At 36.3% G+C, this 27,366-nt stretch overlaps 1 protein-coding gene across 6 annotated transcripts in view; it reads right to left on the minus strand.

Moving 5' to 3' along the window:
- Positions 1-283: 283 nt before the first annotated feature.
- LMO3 (LIM domain only 3) overlaps positions 284-27,366 on the minus strand; it is a 61,394-nt gene continuing 34,311 nt past the window's right edge. For all 6 annotated transcript variants that reach the window (XM_012810076.1, XM_012810075.1, XM_012810074.1 and 3 more), the window contains 2 exons: positions 12,907-13,032; positions 284-3,194 (listed from right to left, as the gene is read on the minus strand). In XM_012810076.1, the coding sequence (XP_012665530.1) occupies positions 3,089-3,194; positions 12,907-13,032 (232 nt within the window). In that variant the 3' untranslated portion in view covers positions 284-3,088. The remainder of the gene's footprint in view (positions 3,195-12,906; positions 13,033-27,366) is intronic.

Consider the following 27,366-nt stretch of genomic DNA (forward strand, 5'->3'; position numbering starts at 1 on the left):
AGATCACTTCAAATTTGTATAAATGTACAAAATTACACCCAGCCATTGCTACCTTCGTTTTTGACAGTTTTATTTTTCCCCATAAAAGTAAATAGCAGTAAACTACCTAGCTCGGAGATCTGAAACACATTATTTAAAGAAAGCATTTGAGAGATTTCACCCGAGCTTGTTATGAGTTTTCCTTGAGAAAGTCAATGTTCTTACGTATCTTTTCCCTTTTTCATGGACTTCGTGTATATGAAATAGATATCATCTCAGATTTTGGCAATTAAGCACAATCAAATAGTATAATACCCCTTTTATTAAAAACATAAATCCAAATATAAAAAGGTGAAAGAATTCAGCAGATATTTATTAAGCAAGATGAAAGCGAAATTACAAACACAGGTCAGCTTTTAAACTCAGCACTCTGGTGTGTGTGTGGGGGGTGCCTGGTCCTCCCCCTTAGCCTATATGAGATGCTAAGGAGGGAGGGATTTCACTGCTTGCGAAATCAAAACAGGTGTCCTATTAGAAGCATCCGATAGCAAGCTAAATGACATCAGGGCTACGCAACACAGAGAGGAAAGTTAACAATTCAGGGGCTTTGAGTAGTCAAGACAATTAGTTTAGTACTGTAGGTAAAAAATGCTACTGTTTATGGACAATTAACTGTAGAAATGGCCTACGGCTGAAATTATTCCCGTCTTGTTCTACAATTCCATAGAGATTAAAAATAATCTAAACAGATTAAGGCCTTAATCTTTAATTCAGGTGAGTAATTTTGTCCGTAGTAAAAAGCGTGAGAGTTAACTCCCGAAGTATTAATTAAGAGAAAAAAGTAGCGAAAAAATCTTGTTTGGGTGGCAAGGACGGTTGAGCAGCTTCGAGAAGCTGAGAGAAGTTTTTCCCCGATTCACAAGTATTTTGACACATCAATAAACATGAAAACCATTTAAATCTAAAAAAAGATCATCTGAGAAAGATACTGACAATTAAAATTTTACATCCACATGAACTTCAAACAGCTATTAATAAGAACGAGCAGGGCTGCGTTATGAAAACCACTTCTCACTTATCTCACCCCTTCCCATTTTCATTTTGTCTTGCTTTGTTTTTGGCTATACGAGTCTTCTCGGAAAACAAATGTAAGGCTCCAAGGCTAAAATGACAGTTCTGTCTGTGGGCCCCAAATAGCTGTTTCTGAAATTCTTCCTTCCATCTACCTCCAACTGGGGGGACATGAGATGTGAACACTCTTGACCATGAGGCGTTTGTAAAAATACATATCATTCACTTTTCACAGAACCATTGTCTTGAAAATAAGAGGCAATATCCAGATTCACATGCAAGTTCATAAGAAAGCATTGTTTTAAAACAGCTCAAATCCACACCAGCATTATAGTCAGCTTCCTATTTTGGCCCCAAACCAAAAATTCAGATATAACATTTAATTTTCTGTAATGCATGTATTGGCGGGAGAAACTATGTATGCAAATAACACCAGAAAACACTGTTTCCTATACAAATGATTGAGAAAAAATAAAGACAAAGAAAAACCATAGCACTATTTGCTATAGTAAAAATATAGTTCATTGTGCCCATGTAGAAGTTGCTTAGTTGAAAAGTATTTTTATTACAGGAAGCAGAAGCAGAGAAGTAAAATGTAAGCAACCCAGAAGAGGGGATCATAGTCTCATTTTTATTTCCTTAATTGTACTTTAAATAATCTTTCTCCATAATTTCTGTTTCTTGAGCTTTCTTCTTTATCTGCTATCATGTAGGTAAAGGGATGTTTCACCTTTAAGAAGTGGAAGGGCAGATTTCAGCCTGTCTGTGATGTTCTAAGTTGGCAATCATTTCGAACAATGAGTAAAGTTAAACACCTCAAACTTAAAGCATTCACTTTTGAACATGAAAATAAACAGCAGGGAAATACCGAAAAATATATAATCACCCCAGTTCTCAGTTTTTTATCAATCCCCTTGTTTCTTCTAGAAGATTCTGCGAGCAAAGTGTTGCTCTGGTCCTAAGTAACTTCACTGTTCAAATGCCTTCATGGCTTCAGTGTGCATTTCCGTGATTTCAATAGATTCACACTCAGATCTTTTCAGTGCCATTCATTTATTAAGCCATAAAGTTATTAAAGCCTTAGCTCTTAGGGAGTGCTGGGTAAAATTTATATAAGAAATTTAATTTACCATTTTAAAATGATCTCATAATTGTGGTAACACTTTTTAAAAGTAACCTTTTGGAAGAATTTTATGCGCTACCCAAAGGCACTGGTTCACATAAGGGGTGTGACTGAAAAAGCAAAGCAAAGTTACCGTGTAGGGAAAGAAAAGGATATTAAAAGGATAACCACTAAGCTTTAAAGTTATTCTAAAAATGGCACTTTTCATGTTGGTATAAAATGAAAGTGCTTTAAGATGAAATTTTTATGCATTTTTTTAAAGCTGATTTTTGACCCCCTGAAAATAGGGGGTGATAACAAGAACACTGATAAGACCCTAAATCATACTGGCAATAAGTAGTGGATGTCACTAAAATGCTTTGTGTGTGTCTTTATCGTTTATTTTTTACTGTTGATAGACTTGCTCTATCTGTCTGTGTATCATTAGTGAGATTTGCTCTTCAGTTCTTTACTAGAAAGTTACAGCTCATTTAAAATAGCTGGTAGATACAGAAAGCATAAATATACATTAAGTGGAAACACTGATTGTACTAAATGCAACAATACAAAGAAGCAAACAGAACACAAATAGTAACACAATAAAACTGTATTACATTTGTGCTTCAAATATTACAATACATTATATACAATAGTCCAAAATAAACATCTCATGCCAAGTGACACAAAAACAAATAGCAAGCAAAAAAATCCAGCAATATGTACATTACTTCTTTTCTTTAATAATAAACATTCAACTCTGAACTGGGGCAATTTCACTACATACAGATGCAGTCCGCCTTTTATTCCATGTAACCATCCTGCTTCCCTATATCTACGCTATTCAGTAGGTTCCTGCGTCAATTCTTATACACATGTGAAGCAAAAAAGATAAAAGAACGTAGTGCTTTGTATTCTTAACGGGGTGATGTTGACAGATCAGCGGACCTGGGGTGCATAACCTTCTTTCATTAAACCTTCCTCGTAGTCCGTCTGGCAAAGGATCATGTTATTCTTTAGGAAAAATTTGTCTCCGACACAAAATCTGAAAATATTTTAAACAATGAAATGTGTTAAGACCATTTCACTCAAACATACAGATAGGAAGATGTATTTCCCTAATAACGGTTCCATATGGTAATTCCCAGAATCTGAAAGCTTGCCTTAGAAAGTTGTCTTCATTATCAAAATTATACCATTTGCCACTTACTTCACTTAAGGAAACATTTCACACAACATTTGAAATCCCAGTTTTAAATATAAAACATTATAGGCAATTGAAGAAAATACTTCGGGCAAAAGGTAACTTTCTGTTCTTTAATATTATTATTATCATTTATTGTATCGGAAAGCAAAAAGAACTGATCTATATTTACACTCATTAAAATAAAAGAAAGAATGATAATATTTCTTTGCAGTGATTATAGAAGATTTTACTGTTGGCCACTTAGGTACTTAATAAAAAAGTACAAGACATTAAAAAGAATCAGACAATTTTAAAAATAGCCCATTTTACCAGGAGTTTGAGGTTGCTGTGAGCTAGGCTGATGCCATAGCTCTCTAGCCCGAGCAACTTAGATTCTCTCTTAAACAACAAAAAGACAAAAATTAAAATTAAAGAAAGAAACATTTTAAAGCTTCCCACTTAAAGCTTCCTTCTACTCTCTTATTCAAAGTAATGAAATCCCTGTCATTTAGAAGTGATCACTTTGAAGTGAAAGTTGCTTTAGCATCATATTCTGATATTGGTCAACATTGTTTTGTTTATGGCAAGTTCACCAACTACTAAATAGATGTCATTGCTTAGAGCACTTCTAATTTAACCAAAGGGAACTTAGATGAACTTAATATTGACATAATAAATAAAACTTGTTTACAATAACTAAACATGCATTTTATTTGATAAAGCTTTGTTTAATGTGTAAGATTGTAATGTTTTTAATAAGCATTCTTTTTGTCTAATTCTCCGTGGTAACACTTTGGACACAATTAAGGTCAGAAATAAATGCTTTTGTGTTTCCGGTACATTTAACAATAAAGTAACTCTGAGGAGATCTGTATATATATTTAATTGTAACAATTTAACCTTCAAACAGTGGCGTCTGGTGGAGTTGACCCAGTAAAACTACTTGTAATTATACAAGTTGACCTCACTGACCTTTGATAGTGGTCTCCCTTTATCAGATAGTCAATTTCAAATGATGTTTGAGCAGAAATCTTAGTGGATAGATTAAACTGTGTAGTGAAAGCCACCCTTTAATGTTTTGTGAAGTTGAAGGTTTAAATGAGGAGCAGTTGGACTGATTTACATTTGCAAAGATTGGAATGCTAGACAAACAGTGAACCTATTTATTTTCCAACTGGGTAGCTTTGGAAATTTATCCTTATACTAGCTAAGCAGATAGAGGGAAAATAGTGTAATAAAAAAAGTAGATTGAAAAGAATTAGCTTTCCTCTTAAAGGAAAATTGGTCTGTTTATTTGTGGAATTTACTTTTTTTCCCCAGGATTACTGCCTGCTGATGATGTTGATTGAAAGCACAGACTCTGTACCGATTTCAAAATCCTGCCGTGGTTTGTGGTCAAAGCTACTGGATACAGTGAACATTCAAGTTTGAGGCTTTAAGTATATTTTCTCTGTATTAGTTGTAAACTGTACACTTTAAATGTTGCCCTTAAAAAGCGGTGTCTGAACAAACCAGTTTTATAGATACCCTGATCACGAAGATAAGGTAAATAAAAGGAAATATTTTCTTTTTTGTTGAACAGGACTATGTAGCTAATAGGTATCTTGCTACCTGTCTATACGCTGTGAAGCAGCATATAGAATATCTTTAACCATTGTTCAAAATCATCCATTTACATTGCTGTTAACATTAATTTTGACTAAGCTAATAATAAAATATCACATCAAAAATAAATTCGATAAATCACTCTTATGTTCCCACTGATGTTACTGAATCATTTTTGTCTTTAAAAAAAGGTAATCTGGAAATACTCTTTTACAACTCTCACTTTGTCTAAAATTTTGCTTTGCCTTTTTCATCAAGAAATAAAACCCTATTAATCATGAAACAAAAAACACTTTGTTATGTCATTGCATGTCATTATTACCTTTAGAAAAATGTATAGATGAATACATTTTAAGATTATATGTGGATCAATAAATTCAAGGCAATCAGAGTGAGAAACACATGGAACCAAGAGTCTGGGGATCCCTTACTAACCGTATCTCAGCTCCCCGTGTGTAAGTGAAAAAGAGGATTTTTGCTGACTGACATCGGGAGGTTCAAGTGAAAAGCACGTGAAGGCAGAGAGGTACATTGTAAGGAGTAAGGTTCAAATCCCAGGCTTCCACTTACAATATTTGAAGATAAAACTTCAGTTTTGGGGGTGGTGCCTGTGGCTCAGTAGGCAGGACACCAGCCCCATATATCAAGGGTGGGGGGTTCGAATGTGGCCCCGGCCAGCTAAAACAGCAATGAGAATTGCAACAAAAAATAGCCAGGCATTGTGGCAGGTGCCTGTAGTCCCAGCCACTGGGGAGGCGGAGGCAAGAGAATTGTTTAAGCCCAAGAGCTGGTAGCTGTGAGCTGCGATGCCACAGCATTCTACTGAAGGCAACAAAATGAGACACTGTCTCACAAAAAAAAAAAAAAAAAAAGAAAAAAGAAAAAAAAACTTTAGTTTTTCTTATTTTTAAGATCAGTCAATTTTGCAGGTTTGTGGCAAAGAAACGCTGTATGTAAAGTCTTACTTCAATGTTCAAAATGTAGGTAAAACAGTTACCTTCTCTACAGCACTTACTAGGTGCTAACGCTAAGCACACATATACAGAATCTCATTTATTACTTACATCCAACCTAGACAGTAAGGATTATCATCGCCTTCTTCAGAAAAAACACCTAAGGCTCCTGTCCCCAAATTTAAAAAGCCTGCCATGATTCCACAGTTGGAATGTATGCAGCAGAAAAAGAAAAATAACCCAGGTCCCTCTGGGATTCAAGATCTACTTGGAGAAAATAAAGAATAGAGACTACAAGAATGATGGGAAGATTAAATAGTTACACTAAGTTTTTTGTATGACTTTTATTTCTTTACATGACTTGAAATAAGTCTGCCCACCATGAAACGAGTTATTATGTGTGTGTGTCTGTAATATGTACATATATATGAAAGGAGACAGAATATTGATGTAAAATATTCCTACCTGAAATATTTTGTTATTCGTATGGTATCAACTGGATAAAGTATATTTAATGTGCATTTTAGTTTATGCTTCAAGGTCAAGATTAAGCGGAATTTTGGTGAGGAATGTCATACTTCCACAGATGACTCAAATAAAACACCCTTGAAAACTATGGTTAAGAGCAGATTATGACTGGTATGCAATTAAGGTTGCTTTCTCTCTTTAAAGATGTTTCATATATAAACATGAAGAAATAAAAGAAATAGCAAGGCAGATAGTAAGTGCTTAACAAAATAATCTGCAATGTGATTTTGTAAAAAGTACTCATTTCCAATATTATATAACCAGCTCCTAGTACGATTTAGCATTTGCAGAAAAAAAAATTATAAAAGCAGTAATGGCCAGGGGACACTCAAGTACATTAACAGACTGAGCTTAAACTCCTGCAAATAAACAGATAATCTTCCTTGTAATATAATCCTAATTACTCGTGTGTGGTCGTCCAAGGGGTTTTGTCCTCAGTTTTTTTAAATGTTAAAGGAATAAAACTTGCCCCATATGATCATTAAACCATCTGATCTTGCTATCTGGAATTAATAATAGACTTGATTTCAAGATATTTTGGAGTGATTTTAGCTGACTTCATGTGGTCTTCGAGAACTGGGAAGTATAAGAAAAAGGTGCAATGAATAAATCATTCTCATAAAATATGATGCTTAGAGTCGTTTCCAGCAGGTTATCAAAAGGCTGTGCTAAGAAACCTCCATTTGTAACATCCTTTTTAATAAGTTAAAATGTTAACTTAGTCACCTGAGTTTCCTAAGGTTAGTGACTACCAATTAGGATACCAATTTCTATTTCTGCAACACTTTAAAAAGAGGGGGGATCTGATCTACATTTCTAATATCTCTACTTCCCTATTTCGCATGCTCAGTTACTCGAAGATGGAGATTTCTATACAGCACTGTTTCAGTCAGAGGTGAAGGTTAAACACTCACGCCTCCACTATACACTTGTGAACAAATTTACAGCCTCTTCCCACGGACAATATAGTTGTTATCACACATCTCATTCCTGATAATCCTTTCCAAACAAAATTATACTACCCATACCCCAGGTCTTGCTATAAATTATTCAAAGTCTACCGCCCTTTAACTTCACTGTATCTATGCACATTTATATGCTCTTAGAAAATATAAAATACCCAATTGGATAGGCCTGAGTCCAGAGAGTAAAACCAGACTCCCTGGGTTCTAACCGTGAGTAAGCCGTTTTCTAACTGTGTAATCTTGGGCGAGTTACTTAAATTTTCTGTACTTCAGTTTCCTCATTTGTGGAATGAGGCTAATCATACCTAACCCCACACTTATGGGTTAAATGAGTTAACACACGTAAAACACTCAGAGCAGTGTCTGGTGTGTGATCAGTGCTGTATAAGAGTGTATCCTATTTGCTAACGATGATCTTTTCACCTTGACTTAATTGTTCCCTCGCCAGGAATATTCTTCCCTTTGTTCCATGTACTCAGATTTTCTAAATTCTTTAGTTCCCATTCCTTCCATCGACATGGCCACATCGACATATTTATCCTCATCTTTCCTCAAATGCTTATTTATTGGTGTATCATTTACTTTGGTTTTTAACATTACTCATGAATGTGTAACAGGTTTCCAATCTGGACAGCAATTCTGAGGTAAATAACCCTGAGTTATATTTCTTTGGAACCCTTTGTAATACCACCATAAATTGCACTACCACTTAAGCTGGCTGGTCAATAAATATTGGTTAAGATAGATTTATTCCAGGACATAATAGCTTTAAATAAAAAAAATGTGTTTTAGATGAATAATTCACATTTGCATTCATTTTGACTTTTGTCCATTGGCTCCTACCTTTTCCAATTTCATTTCCTCCTGATCCTTGCTCCACCCTCTACTTCTCTGTATCTCTACTAAACTCCCCCTCTAATCGCTGCACATACTGAGCTACCTTTGATCTACTAAGCACATCAAAGGCTTAGACACCTCCTCCATGCCTGTGTATGTCACTATATGTGCCTGGAAAAATTTTTGTCTCTCTGCTCCCCTGATCTCTCATCTTCCCCCAACTGCCACCAGACATACTTCCTATACCTCAGCTAGTTCTAGAGAGTTCTTTCTTAAGACCCAGCACAGCAGCCTTTTGATGCCTCTCTAACATTTCGAGGAGGGCTCTCTCTCCTCTCCGTATAGATTTGTTTAGCATCGATTACACTCTTCTGTAAATCTTTGATGTCTTGTCTCTCCCATGGCTCTGAACACCTCTATGAAAGAAACTAGATTTCATCCTCTTCAGCTTCCACAGAGCCTTACATAGGGCTTTTGTTTTTTAATAAAAGAAAACAAATTGTGGTACAATTCTATGTCTTCAGAAAAAGGTCATTGGAAGTGTGAATTTTTCCCTTTTCTTACAAAACCATCATTTAGGTTTACTGAGTTTTCTATGGAAGAGGTGCTTATTCACCTTTAAGAAATTAACCTATTATGCAAAATTTTCTAATCCTGAATGAGATTCAAGATATCATAAAAAAAAAAAAGCTCAAGTAACTGTATCCTGGTTTCCTTTTCAAATAGAGAAACTTTTAGGAATTCAATGTAGGGTTCGCATTTTTTAGCCCTAGCCCTCCGAACAGGGTAGAGATGACCTGTGAAAGGGACAACTGATCTTAAAAGGTTATTATCACTACTATCTTTTTAAGCATTCAGAAATGCTTTGGATCTTAATGATACTTTGATTTAAAAGATGAAATGACTGCTGAATAATATTCATAAACATTTGTCATTTTACAATTTCAGATGTCAATAAAATTTGCATAAGGGAGAAAGCCTACAAATTATCTATTTGCCTCATGTTTCTCCTGAAAAGGTGCCATACTGTGACAGGTGCAATCCTGTGACAACGATTTGGCTAAGGGAAGCACAGGCTTCTATGGGAGATGGCCTTACTGGAGGGGATTGAAATAAACCTCCAAGTGAAAGGAGAATCTCTTATATTGAAAATGTTTTGTATTCAGGGTAACAAAATCTGTCTGCTTTGCTTGACTGATGAAGATTAGCTTACTTCTTGCACTGAAGAAGTTTGTCTTGTAGGGGCTAAGTGACAAGGCAATAACTAAGTGCTAATTGTGCATAACCAGCACTAAAGATATGCAGTCCCATTATGGCATGTAATAAATGAAGCGCACACAGAAATATATTAGGTACTTTAATAATGATACTAGAATAGTATTTTGCAGCAATAAGAATGTGAACAGTTTTAGAGTCAAAATTTAGGAGTGTTTGTCTTACTTGACTGAGTTCTACTGAGGAGACAGACTTAATTGTGAATGCAACTTTTTATTCCAATGGTGAAATAAAATTGATATACGATTTGTAAATAGCATTAACAGCCTACAATGACTTTGCATCATAATAGAATTTAGGCTGGGTTTAGCACTTGAATGATGTTTTAATTTTCTAAGCAGAACATGGATAAAACAGGTAAGCCTACCTAATAGAAAAACGGACAAAAGGCACATACTGCCTAGTTCCTTAAAAGAAGGAATATCAAAGGGCTACTAGTAATCAAATAAATGCCAATTAAAAAGTGTAATGAGATACCATCTTTCATCTCAAGGTGACAAGGATTTTTTTAAAAAAACAATTCCTAGTGTCAGAGTGAATATGAGGGAATGCATAGATTTGTACACTTCTGCAGTGAGAACAATTTGTATAACTTTTCTGGAGATCCTTTTGGCAAAGTAAAACAGCAGCCTTCAGGCTGTTACCTACTTTGTCTAATTAATTATGATCCTGTGAATTTATCCAGACACAGGTAAGACCTTGTGTTTCTTTATAGAGTCCATATTATATTGATAATACTGATACATGTCTGATGATGGAAAGCTGATTTACACGTGAAGTTCTATCCATAAAACTGAACACCAGAAAGCTTAAAGTATGTTAAGAGAACTTTTAATGGCAGGTAAAAAGGCACACAATATAAAGTGAAAAAGTCCAAATATAGAGCATTTGCATTCTTCCCCGTTATTTTTCTTCAAGCCACTTAAATGAGGGTATATACACTTTATGTCATTTGTCATGTATACAAAGGAAGGTATATGGCTGACTATATACCAAAATATTAAAATACTTTCTTTCAGAATAGTGAGACATGTAGCAATTTTGTCTTTTTTAAAAATTCATTTTCTATGTAACCTTTTATGAGTAGATAAGCAGGGAATGCATTGTCGCATTAAAATGACTGTATTTTAACTGCCATTAGTGGATCAATGTTGCAAGTAAACAAAAACATTCTAAACTTGCTACCAATGCACTTTTAAATGTACACAGTACATGCACACATACATATAAATGCGTCTGTATGGATGTATGAAATTAGGGCTTGTATATCCACATCCCTACAGAAAACGGTATATACACCTGCCAAGGTTTGTTCGAATGTTCCCTCTTAGACTGCATCTACTTACTTCCATCTTAAGCATTTGTTGGGAAGACTAGGGATGTTGCAAGATGACGTCTTAAATTGTTGTCTAGGTAAATATTATACCATAAGATATATGGGGTCACATTCTGAACATCCATATTTAGTAAGAGACACAATTAAGACAATACAGACAAACCCCTCCCCCAAATATACATATGTATATTTTAAGAGATATTACCTATGGATCACTTTTTGGATTTGAATTGAATTACGGTAGCGATGTTAGTATGACATTCGCTCAAAAGATGGCGCTAATCAAGTGAACGCTGGAGTCACCAGGTGCCAGGCAGGGCTCACAAAGAAAATGGCAGAAGCACTGTTGTTGTTCGAGTAGGGCAAGACCATTCTGGAGTGGTATTTGGAATTCGAGAACGTTATGGAAGTACGATGACACTGGAGGTGTGAATATAAAACAGAACCTCCGACACACCTCACAATTGTGTGCATTTGCAATAAGTTTGGGAAACATGGTAGTGTGCGTGGTGTGCACAAGGGACAATCTAGGAGGCCTCACGGCATCCCTTAAGCAGTTGTTCACCTTGACCAGAAGTATGTGGACACTGATGGCAACCACTCGAGCACTCTTGTAATTGCAGAAGTCAAATGTACCTTGTATTTAGTGACAGGTATAATTGAGTACTGCAGTATTAATACAATGTCCTCCTTTAGTAAAATGTATATACATTTTTTTTTGGTATACTCTGTATATATATCTTGTGGAAAAACCAAGTTAGTGGAACATTATTTGGTAAAAGTAAATTATAACTGTAAAATAACTAACTTTTGAGAACCTATTGTTTTCCTGGTAAATTATTTAATTTAATTTTCACTGTCCAAGATAGGTATTTGTGTCTCTGTTTTATGGGCATGGAAACCAAACTCAGAGAGATTAAGTAACATACTCAAGATCACACAGCTAACATAGGCATCAGCCATTAGGATATGGTGGTAGTGGGATTTGAATCCAATTCTTGCTATAAATTGCATATTCTTCCTACTATTTACCAGGCCTCATAAGAGGACTCTGCATCAAACATTACTTTCCAGGATATATTACAATAAAGGAGAATTTGATGCAATCAATATTTATTGATTATAGAGACTATGTCCAGGTGTTCTTACAGAAACTCTCACTGAATTTTCATTTAAATACATCAAGCGTACTAATTTTTAATATATTATATTTGAATGCTATACGCATTTTAACATTCAAAGATTCTCTACACATAAAACAGGTGTTAGTAGTATATAGCTTCCACTGGAAATAAAAGTTATGACTTTCAATAAGGGAAAGTGAAATTAAGTCATAGTACTTGTAAGCTAAAAGTTCTCTGAGGTTGACTATTACAGCTACTGTACATTGCAAATGAAAAAAAAAATAATAAAATGAGATCCTGAGAGGGGACGTGTTTGGCTTGAGGTCACACAGCGTCTTAGCGGCATCATTCAGACTTGAATTTAGCTTTCCAGATTCCCTGTGCAAAACTCTTTCCAGTGCCCCGTCTCCAATGCTGATAACTGCTTAATTATTAGCTATAGTTGGCCTTGTTCCCAAAGAAACTTGAAACAACTTCAAAAGTACACACAGAACATGGATAAAATTCAAGTGAAGAAATCAGGATGTAGGGAAACTTTAAATAAGATGAATACAAAATACCTATAATAAATTCCTATGTATTTGCTTCACTGTCAGTCGGTGTGTTCATAGAAATAATGCAAAAAAAAAAAAAAAGGTTATTTTAAACCTACTTTTTAAAAGACAGAAAAACAATAAAGAAAATAAAAAATCTAACATTGTATAAAAGCGTTTTCATTGTCTGACACTGGCCGTTGTGTGACGCATTTCTTTCAGGTACAAGTTAGTCTTAAGACCTTTCTTCTCTTCGGTGGTCTTTTTCTGGCACGGGATTAAGGTTTACAGAAAACACAAATGCGGAAATTAATTGCTTCAAGTAAAGTGTAGTAATATAATTCATACCTATTAAATAAATAGCCAGTACAGAGAAGTTTACCATTTTGCAGCAGCCAAAATGAAATCTGCTTACCTCTGATTACAAAGCTGACATGCAAAACAGTCCAGGTGGTAAACATTGTCCTTGGCACGCATCACCATCTCAAAGGCAGGGATGAGCTTACTACAGGCAGCACAGTTTCCCGTTACACCAAAGAGCCTAGAACAAGAAATATTGTTTTCACCTAAAACAATAAACAATGGGTTTCTCTAATGCTTACAAGGAAATCTTGAGAGGATGAAGAGAGAAGAGACTCATGTACCCCAGAAAACTATCCATACACAATGCCTTACGATGGACACAAGTGGTTTTGATCCTAGGTGTGTGCATAAATATTCTTCTGTAATACACTCTCCGTTGACCTTCTGGGAAGAAAATCCTATCTTGTTTAAGAAGAAGGAGAAGAGAAATACATTAGGAAGCTTACATAACCGCACACAAACAGAAGTCATCGGGGTTAAATCAGAGCAAAAATTTTCTATGTCTTAGAATATACACTAAATAGAAAAGCAATGTACCTTTGATCTTAATGTCCTAGATGAAACTTTTCAGCTGGAACAAGAACCAACTAGTGAAAGGACTCAGTAGTTTTTGACATCTAGTTACTAAAAGGTTTGCCGTTGTTATTAAAAGCACATTTATGAACGAGCCATGTAAATAGCCGAAAACCACAGAGAGGCATGAACCTCATGGCACTATACCATAGTCCCAGTGGTGATTATGTTATTCAAGTAGCACATGAAAGTAACTGAGGCTGTAAACCATATATAGCTGGACTAGGAGTGAAAACATATTACACTATCAGAACCATCGGAACGGTCTAGGAGTTTTAAAAAATCTTATTTGTTGTAGATTCCTGAAAATCGTTACCGTGATGACCTAAGAAGTGGAAGAAAATGAGATGTCTCTGTCATGTCATCGTCGGAGGAAATAAAATATTTTATCCATTTGCACTGGCAATATCGAAACCAAGTTTCTTTACCGTCATTAACGGTGGTGAAGAATTAATATAAATAATAGTCTATGCGTAGTGGTTAATGCACTTTTTAACTAGGAAGCAAACTAGATGAAAAACACCACATCTGCCAGTTTCCTTTTTTCTCCAGCATCAGGCTGACAGGAGAAAAATATAATGGCTCTCATGGGAAAGAAGAAATTAAAAGCAGTTCTAAACTAATGAATTCAAAGGTGCTATGGAGAAAACTCATTTTGGTTATAAAAATGTACTTAAAAAAAAAAATCTCAGCCTTTATGTTACTGAATTTAAGGATGAGGCTCAAAGGTGCTGATGTCTCTCTTTCATTCCTTTCAGTATACTCCAAAGTACATTCTTTCTGAAGGCACGCATACACATTTTTGAGTTTATAACAATTTCCTCTTACTAAGCTAATGACAGCGGTTGGAAAAAGTTGTGAGAGTGGTTTCTCAGTGTCTGGCAAGATGGACAATAAATGGCGATGCTCCTGCTTTTGTTAGATGATCTCTTGAGGAACACAAGCACCTTGAGGGCAGAGACTGTGCATGCTTTTAAAGAGGTGGCTAGCATAGTCTGTGCACTCGATAACAAGTACGCAAGGTTTGTACTCAGCAAGATGAAATTCAGAATTGCCAGACACTTATCTTCCTTCAAGAATCGGAGAAACATTTTAATATGCTTATGGGGAGAAATGTAAACCACGTAACCTTTAGTGCTTCTCACTTTGCAATCCACATTTTGATAGATCATTTTTCTTGAAAAAGGGACTTCATTGAAAATGCGCTATCTCACATCTCCTCTGGCATCATTTAAAAACGAAACCATCACGAAGGAGAGCTTTCATCCTATTCATCTGTAAGCAGGATTTTTTAGTTCAAGCTACCATTTCACACCGGCTGTTCGGTGCACTTAACATGACCTGTTCAGGAGTCAGGTCACCTCCGGGTGCCATTTGTTTCTTCTGTTCTTTATTATTTTTGAGAAATGAGGACACTTAGAAGTTCTTTATTCCATGAATATAGATATACTTTGGATATAAAATCTGGCTAATACGAGATAAAGCCTTTTTTTAAAGAACTCCTCAGTTTGCTCATATCTAATAAACATACACACACAATGCCATTTTGAAATTCTGGACCTAGTTTCCCCCAATTTCAATTGCTCTTGCTAGCTGAGCATTTATCAGCTACCTGATTAGAATTTGTTTCCACACAAACCATTGATCATCAGCCTATTACTAGGCAAATGACAGTTAATTACCCACTACATTAACCACTGGGACCTGAGACCTGCTTCTGCTGCCATCAGTCAACATGATAAATGTGGCAAGTTCAGTAATGCATGGCCAGCCCTGAGCTGCCTGCTATACTGTGAACAACCCTCAATCTCACTTCCAGGCCCAGGAAAATCTATGGCAATCTGCATAATTACAAGCTCTGGGTTAATAACAGACAAATGATTTGTTGCATCTAAACAAAGTCCTTGGAATGGTCCCGGTCTCTGGTGGCTGCCCGCACGGCGCATTGCCACTAGTGTACTTTCCACCACACCGTGCACAAAACAGTTCTCGGACGTGAGAGCCTTCCAATTTGTTGCCCTCCAATTTATGGATTCTGCATATGTGATTTTTAATCATTAAAGGACTCTTGAAGCAATATTATCTTAATTATTCTCTGCTGTAACCAGGGAATTAGGCTTCAGATAAAATTTTCTTCTTCCACGCACTTTCCCTGCCTCGCTGGAGGCTCCATCAGTTTCCATCTACACCTGGACTCTGAAATCCTAATGATGAATTATTGCCCCTTTTCCTAAGAGGGCGAACCTTACAAGGGAACATTTTACTGAACTGTCAGCTCACAGACTGAGTGCGGAGATGCGGAAATCTGATCTAATTTACTGCAAAACGATGCATTTGTTAGACTTTTTCCTCAGTTTTGTCCAAGGATCAAGAGATCATTCTGTAGTTACCGTCACAGTCTCCTTTTCTCCCAGGGGGCCAAATTCAAGATACTCTGGGAGAGGAAACAATGTACTATTTTACCAAATGGGGTTTCCCAAAATGTACAAGATTATCCTTCAGTTTCCAACCATGACGTTTGGAGTCTCAGGTGAAAAGAATTTTAATATATATCAATTAAGCTTAAGGCATCCATCGTCCTCATTTGTAACATTTTTTCACATGCGTCTGAGAAATATTCAGGAGGAGTCTCTTAATTATCTAACTCATCTATTCATAATCCTAAAAATTCTTATAGCCTCTTCCCCTAACTCATTTATAAGATGGATCCACTTTTCCATTTAAGATCTCTGTAAACTCATCTCTAGGGCTGCACAGAACTGTCGTAAGGGTAAGAGGGCCTAAGAGCTCTTAGCACAACACTGAGCCAGACAAAGCTTTACTCAAAAAAGAAAGTCATTTGGAAATTTTGACTTAAATTAATCATAGCATACCAGCTCATAAATTTATGGTAAGGAAAAACATAAGCTTACTGATCTATTTTTCTTATTGTAATGTGTGTCTTATAGATTATTAAGGCACGGCATGTGGTAATTTGCTAACTTGGGGGCTTGAATGTTCCATATCACTTATGCTCATGCTAGACCTGTTGACAATATGACCTTTATTATGTTTCTGACACACTTCCCAACATAGACTTAAAATATAAAAGATGACAAGTGCCATCAACACAGTATCAGCCCATATTACTATTTTCAGGAATCCAGAAGGATGTCTCTGGCCGTTTTCCATTCACTACCTCAGACTGACAATCTAAAAACAGACATGAACCTGTAGTCCCAGCTACTCGGGAGGCTGAGGCAAGAGAATCGCCTAAGCTCAAGAGCGGGAGGTTGCTGTGAGCTGTGACACCATAGCACTCTACCAACGGCGACAAAGTGAGACTCTCTCTCTCTAAAAAGCAAACAAACAAACACAGACATAAAGATGAAAACCAAACAACTTCCTTATGGGTAAAACCCCAGCCTATCTGCACACTGTTATCACATTTCTCATATTGTAGTGAGTAGGCACAGAGGAATATTTAATAATTTTTGTATATAGGTGGCAAATTCAAGAACCAAGACAATACAAGTTGATCTTTTTTAAAGGCACCCAGACAGATAAGTTTGCATTTTCACTAATGTTCAACAATTGGCAACATAATTGGCAATCAGGTGAACTCTGTACGGTTTAGTGTGTGTCCGTTTCTAAAGTTCCTAAGGTTTGGGGGAAGAGAAAAACTCAAGACATACGATCATTTCACACCACAGTAATGAATATGATTTACAACAGGCAGCAGGGAAATGATCATTCATTGTATTAGTGCCTTTTATTCCACAGCACTAGATGTTTCTATAGATTTTTTTATTTTTTATTTTTTTGACGAGGCCAGGGGCTCAAGTCACTAAATCAAATTCCTCCAAGCTACGGAAAACACAGCATTTGACTTTAATTTATTATTTGAGGAAAATGCAGGAATAAATTCCATTAGGGTAAAGCTTAATTCTGAACAAAAATCAGATTTTCTTTCATTGTGGCCTGACCATCCTCGTTTAGTGACGTGAATATGTACACATTTAATAATAAATACTTTCTAAAATATTGAGGAGAAGACCAGTTGAGTAATCTCATCTACAACGTAATCTCACTGCAAAAGAACTAGAGATGAATAGAGAAAAGAAAGTTTGGCTTTCTGAGGACATGAAATTGTGATCAATTGAAAAGACCTTTTGGCTGTTAAATGCTGAGGTTTTATTGAATATGCTATGTGGGAAGGAATGCAACATTTTTGCAGATTGAGAAGGGCAGCTGCTCTTTTGTCTGTTACAAAAATATTTCCATCTCTTTTCCTATTTCACCTTTTTAAAGGAAGGGAGGTAGTGGTAGAAAATGAGAACACTTTACACATTCCATTCTTTTGTTTTAAACTTAAACACTCACCCAGGGCAAGGGTGAAGAGAGCTGAACCCACTGCTCTCTCTCTATGAGTTTGTCACATGTGCTCCCAGTCATAGAGATAAATGTATGATGGGGTTAAAGAATGATAATTCTGTTTGTTGCATTTAGGCTTACCAAGCCTTTTTATAGACAATTTTTAATTTTCATAGAGTTACGATTAAAAAAGCCCCCAAAGGACCATTTATTATATACTATTGGTGGGACTGTAAACTAGTATCACTATTATGGAAGACAGTATGGAGCTCCCCTGCAAAACTTTAAAAAATGGAACTACCATATGATCTATCAATCTCACTGCTGGATATGGACCCAACGGAAATACCATCAGTCAGTATGGTGGAAATGCATCCACAGTCTCATGTTTAGGGCAACATGATTCGGGACAGCCAAGACACAGAATTAACTTAAATGCCCAATAGCAGATGACTTGGCAAAGGAAATATGGTATATACACACTATGGAACACTCTGCAGCCATAGAAAGGAATGAAATTGTATCATCTGTGACTACATGAATGAAATTGGAGGATATTATGTGAAATGAATAAGTCAGAACAGAACAAGAAATACAGAGCATCCTCACTCAGATGGAATCTGTGCAATTCCCCCAACCCTGGCTTCCCAAAGTTCTGGGATTACTCGTGTAACCCACCACACCTGGTCAGCTGCTAATACTTTAAACAAATGAGGTATACATCTCCTATTTAAAGGGATATTAGAGTTTATTTATTTCATGATTATGTACTCCTATTCTAGGATATTAACTCAGCTTAACTTCAGCATTTGTAAATATTTTTCTTTCTCAACATACACAGGTTATACTAAACAGAAACACAAAAGCCATTTGCTAAAAGTAAAGTTTAATTTGTACTAATATATGAAAGCACAGTCTATTCATATATTCTCCTTCTATGCTCCACGCCCTCCATGTAATAGGCAGCTCTGACATTCAAAGAAAAAGAAAAGATGGGAAGAAAAGTGAAACCGAATGTATCCTATGCCTAAGTCTAATTTCAGTGAAAAACTACCACAGCCCTATGCAATACAGTCATGTATATGTCACAAAGTGCAAGTTGGTACCTGAAATCCCAGAGGTAGTGCATGGTATTGAGAGAAAGCTTCGGTTCAAAGGACCCTTTTTTGATGAAAGTGGATGCCCACCATGTGCCAGGTCCTCAGTGAGCGATGTTAAGATGGAGGTGGGTATGTGCTGCCAAGTAACTAGTGCGGAAGACAACCCGAGGGCAGAACGTGAGAAATGCTCTGTCGTAGAGCCAGGGTGGCACGTCACGTGGCAAGCCTGTACCTGGCAAGGCGTCCCTCTGGAAGTACGACTTGAATGACGGATGGCATTTCACAAATAGGGAACTGGTGGGAGCAGAAAGATGGGATCCCCATCCCATGGGAGGATGCTAGACAGCAAGCAAAAGCCAGGGCATGGTCAAGATCAGGGTTTATTTAAGGTCTATTTTTAACAATGACTAATGTGAAAGTGGGCTGCCAGGCTGAGGAGGAGAAGCCTTCACATCCTGGGTGGGTGACTACAGCCTGGATGACTGAGGCTTCAGATTCTGTGCATGGGCATTTTACGAGTATTTTCAGAAGGCTGTCCTCTCCTATGCTCAGGCAAAACTTTATTCTTCCTTGAATCAGACCAAAAAGCGCGAGGCAGCGAGAGGCTGGGTGCTCACACCCAACTCAGAGGACTTATTTCTGAGCACCTGCCAATCACGGGTTGGTCTTATTGAGCAGCAGCTTATGGTCCAACTCATTTGTACAATAACAACATGGTGGGGATAATAAAATTATCTTAGAGTTTATTATTTCATGATTATGGACTTTTATTCTATCATATTAACTCAGCTTAATTTCAGCTTTTGTAAATATTTTTCTTTCTCAACATATACAGATCATACTAAACAGAAACATGAAAGCCACTTATGTACATTAGAACAATATTTAAAAATTATCTCTGAACAAGATTTAACTTATTGGTTTCTTGGAATTATTTTTATTATTTATTTATAGATAAGAACTCACTCTGTCAGCTGGGCTAGTGTGTGATAGCATCATCATAGCTCACTGCGACCTCAAATTTCTGGGCTCAAGCAATTCTCCTACTGAGCCTGTTAAGTCCCTGGGACTACGGGTGTGCCACTGCACCTGGCTAATTTTTGTATTTTTTTTGCAGAGGCAGGGTCTTGGCCTTGCTCAGGCTATTCTCAAACTCCTGGTTTCAAGTGATCCTCCTGCCTCAGCCTTTTCAAAGTATTAAGATTACAGGCGTGAACCAGGGCATCTAACTAGTTTTTTGGAATTCTTGAAATCTAGAGTTTGTCTTATGTTGGTAATAATAGAAAATTTTAAAAAAGGAATGCCAAAGGTAAAGGAAAGACATTTGGTGAAAGATTTGCAACCTGTCTCTCTGGGTATGGTATTTAGGGAAAGAAAAGACTAAGAAAATATTTTAGGAAGATTTGATCTCCCAGTAAAACTACATTAGACTTATAAGAACCTATCATTTGTAAAAAGCCCAGTCAAGTCCAATGAATGATTGGTTTGAAATCTCTGCCATAAACCATCATAGAATCTACTCCAATTTGGGATTGTGATTCAAAATACAGTAGAGCCTCTGTAAGTTGACCAAATAAGGGACTATAACAAACTGGCCAACATACAGAGTGGTTAACATAGGGAACTACACCCAGTGTACTGATATATACACATGGTGAATGTCCTATCTATAAAAATTAGGTCAACTTAAGGAGTTGGTCAGTGCAGGGAAGTGGTCAACTACAGAGGTTCTGGTGCAGGGAGGTTCTGTAATAGATTGTTTGGGACTTGATAGAGTACAGGAAAACAAAATAGCAATACCCTGCACACCTTGGGTGTAGACCTCTAAATTTTGCCCTTACAGCTGTTTCCTTCTCCACCTTTTAATCAATTCATAAGCCCAGATAACTACCTGTTGTCTCACTGTCTATCGCTGTGCTAACTAGTATGGCAGCCACTGGTCACATGTGGCTATCAACCACTGCACATGTGGCTATTTTGAAGTGACATATATAACAGATTTTAAAGCTTAGCATCAAGAAGTAAAATATTAAATGAATAATTTAAAAAATATTGGTTTTTATATTGAGATGAGGATCTTTGGATACATCATATTAAACATAATGTTTAAAAAATTCATTTCACCTTTAAACAAATCTTTCCTTGTCTACTAGAAATATTACAGTTAACATGTGGATCACATTATACTTCTACTGGACAGTGTTGGTTTATTGCCTCAGCTTTCCTTACCCCCTTGGAAATACAATCATAACTTTCAGCAATGGAGAGCCAGAATTTTCTAACTGGAATCCATATTAGAAATCTCTCCTCTAGTGTTCTGTGCTTAAAGATAGGGGGAAAAAAATACAGGCCAGAAACATTTTATTCTAAGTTAAAACTTAAAAATCTGTATGCTAATAGGGTAGATCATTATAGTTCACTCTTAATCAGACAAACATGACAATGCCCAACCTCTTCTTCCAGTTTCAGTCTTAGTTAATGTTAATTCTCTTCTTAACTTACCATATTCTGTCCCATCAAGGCAGCAAGAGAACAATATGTAAAGAGAAATGGGTAGATGGTTAAGCTGAATGGCCCTGTCTTATCTCTGCTGCAGGGAGAAGAAAATATTCCATCTCTACATACAGAATCTTACACAATCGCATAATAGCATAGCTAGCATGAGAATCCAGCTCTTATCCATAGCTGACCCATTTCTAACTATACCTTGAAAAAAATGGGGCAAGAAGGAGTTAGTTTGGACAAAATTCTATAGGTTGCTGGCCCGACAGAGAGTGATGGCTGATTTACATAGAATCATCATCTCTGTCTCCCCATCTGACAGTGAAAAGTTGCAAAGAGGTTTTAAATATTACACTTTCGCTTTCAACAATTAATTGTCAATTTCGCCTTATATCCTTTTGCAAAGCTTTCTGAGCAGGTGCTATGGCTATTTCTGGTCAGCAGAGTGACCTACTGGGAAATGCTATGCAGAGAAAAGTAAAACTGAATCTTCTTCCCTTAGCATTTGATAAGGATAATACTTCTGGGAAAATATGGCAATTGGACTTTGTAGAATCACAAAATATTAGGTATCAAAAGAATCCTCTGTTGTTAGAACAAAAGAAATGTGTCAGGCTGGTTACTTATTTTGGTATTTAAAAGGTGGGATTTTTCAGATTTTTAGAGATAGTTATGGAAAGGGACAGACCATTAAAAGGGAGACAAGAACAAGAAACAGTAAAATAGAGGGTGGTGCCTGTGGCTCAAAGGAGTAGGGTGCAGGCCCCATATACTGGAGGTGGCGGGTTCAAACCCGGCCCCTGCTAAAAACAGCAAAAAAAAAAAAAAAAAAAAAAGTAAAATAAAGGATAACATATATGCATTAAAACTAGGAACATTTTAGCTAGATATTTTAAATAATGGAAACATAGTTATATTACCCTTATAGCATCCTTGTTCTCATTTTAAGTTTTTAATGAAGGGAAGGGCAATTAGATGAGCATAAAAATCAATGACTATTTTATAGATACCGTGAGCCATTTAGTTACTATATATCTCTCCCTTGATATAGCTGAGGAAGCGATTGGTAGATTGAAATAAATTCTGGCCCAGTTTCAGCCACAATACAATAAATGCTAATTGGAATATGCCTTATAAAATTTTATAATAAAAGCTTTTCAGAATGTTTTTAAGTTACAGTATATTCTACGATGAGTTGTAAAAAGCTTTATCTACATAAAATGGAATAGGTCTTTCTAGGTATAAACTTTTAAAGTAAGTAATTCTTTCTTAAAAATTAGCACTGAAGTCTTGTTATCTTTACAGACTTCTTAGCGATCCCTAAATTACCTTCTTTTTCATGCTTTTCTTTCTATACACTATATAGATAAGTGAACAAGAACGTAAGTGGAGGGTACCTTGATTGCAAATATTGTTTTTACCTATCATATAACCAATTCATTTTAAATACTGAAATGCTCCCCAGAAAGAAAAATAAGAGGAAAATAAAAGCATTTATATAGGGAAGGCAATAGAGTCATTCTGTAAACAGTGTGGAGACTTTTACTTTGGTCTTTTAAAATAAGCCATTTAATAGTTTCACGTGTCAAGTTCACCACATTTCCAAGTGCACTCACGCACATATTCATTCGGGCACTCCCACAAGCTCACCAAACTCCACCGGAAAACAACTAGTGATTAGTGTAATCTGAATTGCAAGGCAAAATTCATTAGTTCTAATGTAAAATGTATCTTTTATATCCAGAGATTATGACGTAGTGATGGTAAATGCTTGATTATTTATAAAGAGTAAACAAACTGCCTACCTTGAATAGGCAAGGCAGTTATCTAATTCTTGCAGCTAGCCAGTAAAATTTCAGACAATCAAACATTTCTTCCAGGATTCTTACAACTTACTTTAAAGAAAATAGGCTATATAGAGGAAAAATGACAATCTGTACAAGACCCTATTATCCAGAGTTGAGTTTCAAATTTTATTTAAATTTTGTATCTTACTTCTTTGAAGAAACAACATAATAACCGATGCTTTCTTTTAAGGTAAGTAGCAGGATTTGGGACCTTGTGTAATCTATTTTATACAAGTTGAACCTGCCAATTAAAAAACGGATCTAGAAAAGTTATCACTCGTAATCGTCCCTGTTTTTCAATGAGGCTATTATGTGATGGAGGCATCAGAGTACACATATATCACAGATCTGAATTCCACTGACATAATCAAAGATTCACGAACTATATCTTATTTGTTCTTTTTTAAAAAGTATTTTCCGCTAAGCAAATTTAACATCTGACACTACTTCTTTAGGATTTTAATAAATAATTGTCCTTAAATTCTGTAAGAAAGTACTCTCAACACTATCATTTGAAAAAATTATGTTAAATATCTGTAATAGCCAAGTATTCATACATCACAATTTTCTCAAGACTATCCTGGATATAAATCTAGCCTAGGCTGTAAATTTTGCTATCCTTATCAAAAGTGCCGTAGAATTTTATATGGTAACCCTAGTAACAATCAAATATCAATTAGAATTTAGAGGTCTCAAAAGTTCTGTTCTTCAGTTTCTTCATTAACCCGAATAGACAAATTGAGCTAAAAACCCTTTAGGGGTTTTCTGTATAATTTTAAAATTCTGTGATTCTTTTGTTCTAATCAGAGTACAATGAAATTATTCAAATAAAAACTACTTTAGAAAATTTGACTTTTAGGTAGACTGAATTTGTCACATTCTTTTAAAACCCATTTAAACGAGAAGGTCTACAACTTTTATTCAGCATGGGTTAGTAAGCAGAGTATACAAATTTTAAAATTTGTGAATCCTTTTAAAGTATTTTTGCATTGTCTTAAAGGAGGATTTACTCGAGTCATCAAAAGAAAGCCATGAAAATGATTGGAGGATTAGATGCGTTCCTTTTTGGAATAAGTAATTTACAAAAGGAAAAGGCCTCAAACAGGAAAAATAGTTTTATCAAAGGCAAAGGTGCAACTTGTTAATTCACTAATTTCTTCAACTGTGATGCTTTCCATAATAAATTAGCACAATTCTCAAAATGGTATTATGAGGGGCAATAGTAAAGTTGAGCATTTGTGTAGTACAACGATATACAAAAATTATAATCGGGTGTGAAGATTACATATTTGCACATATCCATTCACAATGGATATGTTCAAAACATTCACAATATTTTCCTCATTGTTTTTCAAACTTTATTTTTGTAAACTGCTATTTCTATAACACTGACTTTGGACAAAGACTTTGTTTTTTTAAAAAATGTATGTATTTTCTTTATAAAAAGAGCTACTAAGATATTTCCTTTGCTGTGTTCCCTTTATGAGTTATTATTTGAAGTACTTCTTAGAAAGAGCAATGCCATGGTGTCCAGAATTTTGACTAGTCCTTAAACAAATCTAAAAATGAATGTTGAAGCCTTCATAAAGAGTGTATTTTGGGATGTGTGTCATCAGTATATATCTAATTTCCAATTTATAAAATACCCCGAATTCAGTTACCTGTAGAACCATGCATATATATTAACCATATAACACTCTGCTCACTGTCAATAAAGTAAAGAGTTTTATAAGAAACCAAGGCCAACCACTCTGGGGAAACCTGTTCATGGAATATATTTTAGAGTAATTTGTTCTACAAGCAACGTTAAGGCAGAACTTGCTGAAATATTTGATATGAATTCACTTATCTAAATTTCTAACAGTGTGATAACAGCAAGTAGATATAAAAAGCAGGCTACCAAAATAGGAAATTATAACCATGAAACCTATAAGGCCTGAAAGTAGAGATGTTTTTCTAAGCAGTACAATTCTCAAAAGACATTTCTGTGTTTTTATTATGTATTTAGCCAGATACATTTCAGGAAAGGAAAAGAATTTTTTTTTTCTATTGAAGTGAGGCATAAACCATTCAGTCCAATCATGGATAGGGAAAAATCGTATCAAATAAATATAGTTCAATGTCTACTCATAAACGCCCATCACAAAAACGTCCTATCATATATATTCCTCAGGTAAATAGTATATGCTGAATGTTCCCTTATGCATTAGCGAAGAAAGTCAGATACAGCAGAAACAAAGGTTTTGAACTCATTCATGTTGCATACCAAAAATACGAGGTATTGGAAATCACTGGACAGCCAATATTTACCGGTAACCAGAGGCCCTGAATAGACAACTTAAAAGATATTTGAGCGTGAATGTGCATGTCTCTCTATGTGCTTATGTGTCCACATGTGTAAATAAAGTACTAACCTACTAGTTATCTCTTTTTACTCTCAGCCTGTCAAAAAACCCTGTCAGCGGCAAAGGCGATAAGGGGGGCAGTTAAAAGGAGATAACTGGAGCCTTAAGCTTCTTAATGTGCCAAGAATCAATCCCCTGAAAGCAAACAACTTGAAAAAGGGTTCTATGTATTTAGGAAATCTCTGAGGCTCCCTTCCTGCTCTGTGAGAGCCCGAGCTGGTGCTCAAGTTTTCTCACCCTAACGACCCCTGAAGCAGCCCTGAGGGATTGCAAAACAAGGCCGTTACACAAGGCAGCTTGCTAATTGAGAAGTTGATCGGGGGTAGAGAAATCCTGCTTTACCACGTTAAGTGTCGAAATCAAGCATGACTAGATTGACGTCGCCAAATCACCGTCTGGAGGCCGCTCCACGCCAGGAGCAGCAGGGCTTTTCACACCTGATAGGCCCTCACTCTATCTACATCAAGTCACATTAGGAGAGGAATGTATTAGGAAGGAACGCAGCCCCTGCCCCTGAGAGCCTTACTGCACTGCCTAATTGCTGCCTCTCCACTTCTCCCAAGTCTGTGCACGTGGAGGACCTGCAGCTCACCCCTCCCTGCTGAAAGCCAACTCTCTTCCAACCTGCTCTTCTGATTTCTTCCATATTATCAAAATGTATTAAAACAAGACCCAGCTCCAGAGGAAGTTAGAGGGAGACAGTTTCAGGGGTTAGGAATCTTGTACTAATGTTTCTCCATCATAGTGGCTTAAATCACAGGACCCTTGGCACAGTTTACAAGCGATGGCTTTTCCAGCTTTTTATTTTTAAATGAACCTGCAGATAGAGGACGTATGATCAATGAAAACGCCCGGCTGGCGGATAGTGATTTAGACACGGCGCCGTGTGCAGAGAGGAGAGACCTTCTGCTTTTGAACCTTGAGTCCCCAGTCACGGATTTGCTGCTCTCCAACCTAAAATCTCCTGTGACAGATGGCATAATAGATATTCCCGACAGCACAGACTGGCAGGCTGATATTACTTGGTATTTCCCCCCCACCCCCACTCTTATTTCTGACAGGTTCAAAGCACTTAACCAACAATGTGTTTTAGGTAGGGGATAAAACCTGAATTAGGAATTTTTCCTCTCTTACTTCTACCCCCCTTTTTTTTTTAAAAAAAAATTAAATCTCAATGTTCTTACTGACACAATGGAGTTAATTCCTATCTGTCCTCTGTTAACTACAGGGCACGTGGAGGGGAAAATAGCTCTTTCTCTCTGCAAAGGTTTTCCTGGCCATTAGGAAAATAATTCTTGTATCAATTTGTTTCAGAAAAATTCATCCTTACTATACTTATTGAAAAAGAGTAGGTGGCCTTCATTCTATAGATGGGGAAACAGAAGCAAAGAGCCAGCAGTGGCTCACCTAAGGCCTCACAGTCATCAGTATGGGATGGAAACCTGCCAAACGCTGTGTGTTCTGATACCCACCCCGATGCTCACTCTAAGAGCTTTCTTCTTTTACCCACCATCAAAGTATAACACACAGTGTGACAAACGAGTAACAAAAAGAAAAACAAAGAACACATGAGGGAAAAGGATTTTTTTTTAAACCTAGCAAAATAGGACAGGGCAATCCATAGTCCATACGTATGTATAACTCTTCCAAGTTGTAATCTAATCTCATAATGTCTCGCGTGTTTCATAAAAAGCTCAACATTCCCTTTTGCAGCTCAAAGTTAATAAATGAA

Source organism: Otolemur garnettii, unplaced genomic scaffold (genome assembly GCF_000181295.1).
Source record: "Otolemur garnettii isolate 467f Iridium unplaced genomic scaffold, OtoGar3 scaffold00124, whole genome shotgun sequence".
NCBI lineage: Eukaryota > Metazoa > Chordata > Mammalia > Primates > Galagidae > Otolemur > Otolemur garnettii.